Source organism: Malus domestica, chromosome 02, assembly GCF_042453785.1.
Source record: "Malus domestica chromosome 02, GDT2T_hap1".
Classification (NCBI taxonomy): domain Eukaryota; kingdom Viridiplantae; phylum Streptophyta; class Magnoliopsida; order Rosales; family Rosaceae; genus Malus; species Malus domestica.
Genome location: NC_091662.1, coordinates 37,045,836 through 37,053,744, shown reverse-complemented (window position 1 = coordinate 37,053,744; position 7,909 = coordinate 37,045,836). Strand labels below are relative to the sequence as shown.

The 7,909-nt window shown below is 35.3% G+C and overlaps 1 protein-coding gene across 1 annotated transcript; it reads right to left on the bottom strand.

Annotated features, from left to right (window-relative positions):
• Nucleotides 1-741: 741 nt before the first annotated feature.
• LOC103414178 (transcription factor bHLH130-like) lies at nt 742-3,317 on the bottom strand. Its single transcript, XM_017326453.3, has 8 exons — nt 3,242-3,317; nt 3,047-3,125; nt 2,201-2,925; nt 1,758-2,074; nt 1,489-1,656; nt 1,297-1,362; nt 1,135-1,203; nt 742-1,028 (listed from the first exon to the last, which is right to left on the bottom strand). The coding sequence occupies exons 3-8, from the start codon at nt 2,778-2,780 to the stop codon at nt 981-983; spliced, it is 1,248 nt and encodes a 415-aa protein (XP_017181942.3). The 5' UTR covers nt 2,781-2,925; nt 3,047-3,125; nt 3,242-3,317; the 3' UTR covers nt 742-980.
• Between the last annotated feature and the right edge of the window lie 4,592 nt (nt 3,318-7,909).

Here is a 7,909-nt window from a genome sequence, read left to right as displayed (position 1 = left end):
GATGGAAGTGAGAAGGAAGAAGGAGGAGACGAAGAGGCTGAGATCCGAGGAAAGAGACAATGGGAGAGGGAACAAATTTTGTGTTCCAGGGGGGAGCGCGGAACCAAAATTTAGCCCATTTCTGTCCCGCGGAACAGCCGTTCCACATAATTTTAGGCGCCAAACATGGGACAGAACGCGTCCGTCCCACCCTGTTCCGTCCCATCCCAGATACCAAATGGACCCTAAATTATGCCCACAACAATATGGATAACAAATAAGAATTTTGTAAATAAAAGCCTCAATTTTACGTTCATGTAAACAAAAGCGTGCCCATTGAGTAGCATGCCAAAAAAAAAACACAATTAACTTGATAGTCCGACAATTGAAAGTATAAAAGTAAAAATTTTGTGACTTTAGGGTACTAAAGCATCGCTTTTTACTGTTTTCTTTTCATTAGTCACTCAAGTTTTGGAAGGCATTTCTTTTTTATAATTTATCCATAAATATCTTTTCTTTTACACCAAATAATTGAAAATCTAACCATCAAACAACTCAACAATGTGAGGTGCTGGTCATTGATTTTGCTTCTGGAAATGAAGCTTGAGAGGCCCTAAAATGGTGCCGTGTTGCAGCTGGTGGTGACACTAGTAGCAAAAATTACCATAAACAAATCGCGCGATTTTCGTTTTTAAAGTGTACATTGGAAGGGATCGAACCATAACATATCGTCATCGTAATTCACTGCTCGACTCTCACTCATCACTAAGTGCTTTGAGGTAATTTATTAGTTTGCTTTTCTTTCACACCATGATGAAATCGAAACAACAGAAGCCTGCCTACAAAGCTAACATTCAACAGTACATCCTACCATCCTACTATTATCTCTCAAGTCAAATAAACCTGAAAACAAAACAAAAAATCGCTTTCCTTTCCCTCTCCGATCTTCTACTGCTATCTTTACATGAACAAACCGGACAGAAGGATTTGCACTGAATTTGTTATTGTTCGCTCGAACAACTGCACTTGGCCTTCGTATCCTTGAGTGTCTGCATTCAGAGTTAAATAACACTTCAGAGGGAAGAAATAGTTGGTTGAGTTTCGTGTGGATTAATTCGATACAAAGATTACACATTTCATTTGCTGCAACTTTACCTGAACCTGTTTCTGAAGGTCTTTTATGAACCCGACCGCCAAGTCCAACTTTTCTGCCGTGTTTGTTTGCTGCCAAGAATACAACACACAACACAAGACTCAGTTTTCATGCATTCAAGAAAACGCCGCTACAATGGTGATAATTGCAAGCGTAGCAAATACCTTGTCCATGTTTGGGAAAAGCTCCTGCAATTTCTTCATTCTTTCACTAATCCGCGTCCTTCTCATCTGAAATTCACAGTATTCACGATCACGGATTTCATATAATCTGGCTATGGTAACATGTAGCTCTGCTACTGAATCCTTGTGAAGTGTAAACCAACCACAAGACGAATAAAATAAAAGAAGATTTACCCTCTCTGCAATGCTTCGCGGGTGAGTGGCGAAGCCTCTTTTGGCACGAATTTTACGAGGAATCGAATCTTCAAATTGCAAATACTTCTCCATAGCAGGCATCTCAAAATGTTTGGAAAACCTCAAGTGTTGCGTCGATCCATGATTGCGGTGTCCAAAATCATTGTTCTGATGAAAGAAAAACAAACATTACCAATATGATGAGCAAGCAGATGGCCAAGTAAAAAGTGAAGACCAAATATGGTTTACAGAAAAATTGCAAATCCTACCTGTGATTCGAATGCAGTCGAAGTAGAAAACTTGTTCCCATCAGTGTCTCTGGCTATTTTGAGGTCATTAAATGAAGAATCGTCCCACGAATCATCTGGGAAGCTAGACTGGTAAGGTGAATTGCTACCATTAGCATTCTCATCTTCTCCCAAGTTCCCATTCTCATCTTCAGCAATCCGAGGCATTCGACCTGAGTATGAAGACTGCCTTGATGAGAAACTCAGTTGATTACCAAACCTAGAAGTTGATGGACTGGCTTCTCCATTTGTACCATTGCCTACGCGATATCCTGCCGAGTCCTTCATCACGTTAAAGCCTGTTTTTCAATCAAACCAATATAAATTACTAGAGGAACCAGAACAAAATTTCAACATAACAACACACATCTGTCAGCATTTTAACAAATATATCCAAGATATAGGCAACAAAAATATTGTTATACCATCGTCAACGGTCGAGTTTGGGAAGACTCCAGCCGGAGAGCTACTTTGTCTAACAAGATTAGACCGATTTCCGACCCCAATTTTCGATTGCCTCATTGAATTCTCCATTCCCGTAGAGTTGACTGCAGCGAAGGAGCTGCTGTCTAAACCATGAGCTTGCTGACCTTGAGGAGCTTGGTACATCGTATGAGTAGAATTCGGGTAACCATTAATGTGCTCAGAAACAGAGTCCTCTGCCTCTCCCTTCACATTTACCGGCCTCTCTTGGATTTCAAACTGATGCTGCCGCACACCATTGTCACGTTCATCTGGTTCATTACATGAAGAAATGAACCTGGCCAGCACCGTTTCGACTTCAGGGCTCGAAGGTTGAAGATACAGCAAATCCTGGGTTCCGCCGCCATTGTTGTCCATCTGCTCCATCAGAAATGAGCTTGGAGCTGACTGATACCGCGTTAAGCCGGAGCTCTGCTGCTGGTGGAAAATATTCGAATCCATGAACTCCGCCGCGTGGTTCTTCCTCGGCTCTCCCTCCGAGGCCTTAAAATTAGGATTGTATTTGTATAGAAGACCGCTCATATCTGATTCTTTTGTGCTAATCTTAATTTCTTGAAATTTCAAAGATTTTGCAGCACTTGGATTGCTTCAAGATTCATCTAACTTCGCTCTTCGGATAAAACCCAGATGAGATCTACTTCTGATTTGATCTAAACAGAACACAAATCTGCAAAAAACCAAGAAAAATAACCAAAAATAATCCAAAAACATAAATAAATAAATAAATGAAGCCCCTTTTGCAGGTTGCTTTGATCTAACTAGAAAGATTGGAAATTTAGATTACGCACCTCAGATTACTTGAACTTTTGTAGCTGGAAAGGAACTCTGTAACTCCAGCAAGCGAGAATCTTTATGTTTTTCTGTTCCCTGCAATCAAAGACAAAAATGGAAACATAACAAAAATGGAAAACAATTACAGAAAAGGAAAACTTCTTTTTTTGGATAAAGAAGTTGTAGGATTTGAGTTTCAACAACTCAACTACCTCTCATTATTTTTTCTGAATCTGAGTCAGCTTCCTTCCACATCCTTAACATCCACATATATGTACTGAGGATGCTCCATAACTACCCCTCGTTTCTAATTTTATTATCCTAATGCCATTGGTGGGGCATGGTGGCATCCATTTCATGTCGGCACATGTGTTGACCATACTATCCTGTGACATCAAGCTTCTGGGTTTCGTCTGTTAGATGGTTATTATTGCGTTAAATACATACTAGTATTGTAATCAATCCCATTAACTTATTATGTGTTATAATCTTGGTGGATAACTACTAGCAGAATTTATAATTTAGAGTATAATATTACCAAATGAAATATGTATAGTAAAATACGCGACTTAATAACATCAGCTGGTGTGATACCGTCGTACATAAAAATCGCTCGTTTTAAAAACAAGTGTTCACTATTTGTTTGTTAAACAAGTAAGAGAAAATAATTAGTTAAGGCAGTCTGACCAGCTTGATTATCAAACGCTATCATAAATTAGTGGTGCAAGATGGATTGGAGATTCCAATGTCTAACTCGAAAATTCCGTTGTAAATATAAGAATCCCAATCAGAACATTTCCAAAAAAAAAAACTAGATGAAAATTAGAATATATCTAGCGAATCTAAATTTCCTATCTCTTTTAATCGCAAGTATTCCAAACTTATCCTGATTCCAAAACTTGAATAGTTATAATTTATTACTAGTTAATTTATATTCAACATCAGTTAATTTATTACCTGCTTAGGCACTTTCTTCAACCACCTAGACCGCCTACGCACCGCCTAAATCGCCCTTCTTACTTAGACAGAAAACAAATAATTTTCATTTTGCATTTTTTTTCAATGAATTGTAAGATACATGTTAAACATTTAGATGAACACACATTATATGTTTGTTCCTCATGTTTTCATTATGCTCTAATACTTTATCATCTATATGTCATTCATTCTATTTTGTAGTTTATGCATTACAATGAAATTATGTATTTTTAAGTATAAGTAGACATTTATTTATATGATATATAATAAATTTACTTGTATATATCTAGATCTTGCGTAGTTACCTAGGCACTAAATCCTAATCCGTCACGCTTCTAACCTTTTGTAGAATCTTGCTATTTTTATCTTGTTTAATGATTTAGAAGTATAAGTTTCACCTTTTTGCTGGGATAAAATTGTTTTGTTTAATTCTGAAAACAACGTTATCCATAAAGTTCAGATCATGATGAGAAGATAATGGTGGTATATTAATTGGTATATGGTGCTTTGCGTATGGACCAAGCGACTCTCTATGCTAGTCTTATCCTAAAGTCTATAACTTCTACGCTAAAAACTACAAAAGTCCAAAACCAAAACCGTGAGCCACTGTAAACCATATAGCCTACCAGATCCTTCTCTTCGGAGGCAGATTGTCTGCTCTCCTGTTTAAATGTCATTTTCATCTTTTTCTATTTATGCGATCACGATTATGCCATGTTAATATTTTATATTCTTATTATATTTTATTTTATTATCTCTATTAAAAAATTAATATAAAATGTTGACATGATTTAACCGTGACCGTACAAAATAAAAAGGGATGAGAATGGCACACAAACAAGAGGGTAGACAATCTGCCTCCCTTCTCTTCTGCTCTTTTTTGGTATGAGGGAAGAGTCACCGATGTAGCCTGTAGGTGCATACATATTCTCTCTCGTTGATCAGGACTGGTCATTCAAAAGTTCTTTGTTTTGTTAATTGATATTAATTTAATTAGCACCTTAATCTATCTACTTATGTTTTATCACTTGGCAAAATATTAATGATAACAACAAAGAATAAAGACTCATTTGAATATACTTTTAAAATAATGGAAAACACTTTTACATAATTTTTTTTTTGTTCCAAAAGCACTTGAAGTGCTTCCTATAAAAAGCACCAAGTGTTGTTCTAAGATTTACTTGTATTTTTGCAAAGAATTGATTTTAAAAACATTTTCACCAAAAACACATTCAACAATTTTAAAAGCACTTTCAAACAAGCTTTAATTTGGTTATTTTCTATTTTTTAGTATAAACAATATTTTTACTCTAAACTACACAAAGAAAAAATAAAGAATTTGAACTCGGAAGACAATATATTAGATAGAAAAATTCTAACCACCAAAACAATCGTTATTAATTTCATTCATTCTATTGATGCACTTTTAGGTGCCAAAAGTGGCTGCTCTGCTCACACACACATCATATATCATTAACAAAAGTGAGCTTCCAATGGGAATCGGAATGACATACATTGCTATTAAGGAAAAGAATATATCTCCATTACAATGCTGATAAATGATAATTCTCGTCTCGTAACACTCACGTGAGAATATATATATATATACACACACACATGCGAAAATGTGGTGAATTATTTTGTCTTATAACAAAGAATTAAAAAAAATCTTGCAATGGTTTATAAAAAGTTGGATCAAAATCTTCGTTTTACAAATCGGTTTATAGAATGGAACCTCAACTTTCTTCTTAAACGACGGGTTGGAACAATTGGTACTGTAGCCGCATTATAAATTTGGAATTGGAAGGATTGGGCATTGGGAAACATGAAGTTGACCTTTTCTTGACATGTTCACGTTGGAGCTCGAATGCATGCATATGGAGGACAGAACAGATACATACATAAATGACTATGAAGTACTAAGACATTCAAACAAGTACAGCTGGGAAGCAATAAATTGTTACCTTTCTTTCACGCAGCAATTGGGACCGTTTGATTTAATTTATTCGTCAACCTAATTTAATTTTCAGATCCAAAGGTTTTTGGCCAACTGCTTCGCATTGATCAGTGACATTGTGTATGATTGAAGTTCTTCAACATGACATATATTATCTACACAAAGAATTGAGGTTCGTAGAATTTGTCTTTACTTTCTGTAATATAATGGCTATTTTTGTTGCACGAGTAGGTGACTTTTATAGATAAAATTGTTTTTTAAACTAGAATTATTATTTGATAATTTAAACAACTTCAATTTTCTTTTTAATAAAATCAATTTAATAAAAAAAGAGTGAAATATGAAAAAGTGATGGCAGTGGTGACAATAAAATATGTGATTGGTCAGTTCAAGTCACGAGTGTGTGACCTGAATTTCCATGCTTTTGGTGAGGGCGGATTAAAAACACGTACGTGGCTCTTCAGATTTCCAAAGATTTATTTCTTAAATTAAGGGAAAACGGTGTTGAGTTCCCAAAGCCAGCTGTACAAACCGCAATCCTTATCCCGCCCATCGGATTAAGGAAAGCTATTAACATGGCTGTTTCTGTTTGTTGGTTTATAACGAGGATTCCTTCCGCCAAGTCCACTAAAGATTACAAATTCAGACTTTTAAAATTTGATTTAAGGTTACAAATAGAAATTCATTTTAAAAGTTATAATAACTTTAACTGTTGAATCAAATTTCAAATATTTAAATTTGTGACTTTGATGAATTTGATAGAAAGAATCCGAAGATGATACATTTCCTATAATGATATCATGATGATGGGTGTTTAATGAAAGCAATGTCTCCTACTTTGGAACCACTTATTTTCACTTAAACAAATGATCACGTTTTGCTCGTGATTCCTACTCAATTTTGACTTTTCTCAAAAGTCCACTCTCTCCCTCTCTTGGAATATATTAGGAGAAAGTTATAGTTGCGTTTGTTTTTTAACAAACGATAGTAACTATACTAAAAGGTGGAAGAGCTGATTAAGTCTTATAAAAGGTTTGCTTTAATAACATGGTTTAACTTCGTCTTTATTGAAAATCAAAAATAAAATCTCTTATTTACAAGTGAAAAAGAATATCACTAAATCGTAGTACTAAGTGGTCATAACTGAGTTGATTTGGTAAAGCACCATAACAATACATGTCCTTTTTCTAAAACAAATTAATTATGCACATTCGAAATTGAATCTTTTTTCAAAATTGAAAAAAATGAGTGTCACTGTATTAAAATAAACATGGATCTCTCTCAGCTGTGATTGATGCCTGACCAAGAGTTGGTCCATGAAGAAAGGGAATGGTTGGATAAACCCTAGGAGTAGGAAAATTAGCATCCATCCGATTTCACATGTATGACATGAAGCAAGCCGCCTAAAAGCGCCATCGTCCTCTCCCAATGGATAAAGCTCCCAATTTTTTTTTTTTTTTTTGACTTGGATATTCATATTTCATGGTGTGGTTAGCACTTGGCTATCCCCAATTTAAATGTCAAAGCTTATTAGCAAAAATTAATTCAAAAGTTACGTTTGATTTGATTTAAAATATGGTGGTGCAATTTATATTATTTTCAATGCATACCTCGAGGGCATATTCACAACTCATCAAATCCCATTTTATACTCTGTCATTCGTCCCGTTCTTATTTTCACTCTGATTAAATAAGCATAATCTTATTTCCAAAATAAACTTACGCGGATCTTAAATATGAGATCCTTTTTTAGGGGTCGAGTTGTGAATTTTAAGATCGGACATGCGACAAAGAGTAGTAGTTTTCTAGTGAATTTTTCAAATTTAAGGATGATTTTTTTTTTTTATGACTTTAGGGTGTTGGTTGGTCTCAAGGCTGGTCTGGTACAAGGAGCATTGTAATGTTTCATAGGATGTATACGAGAGAAGAGTTCGACACAATAGTGG

Coding starts and splice junctions, on each gene's coding strand:
- LOC103414178 (XM_017326453.3), bottom strand. CDS start 2,780: ATGAGCGGTCTTCTATACAAATACAATCCTAATTTTAAGGCCTCGGAG. Junction 2,075..2,200: donor AAACTCGACCGTTGACGATG/GTATAACAATAT, acceptor ATTGAAAAACAG/GCTTTAACGTGATGAAGGAC. Junction 1,204..1,296: donor TTTTCCCAAACATGGACAAG/GTATTTGCTACG, acceptor TATTCTTGGCAG/CAAACAAACACGGCAGAAAA.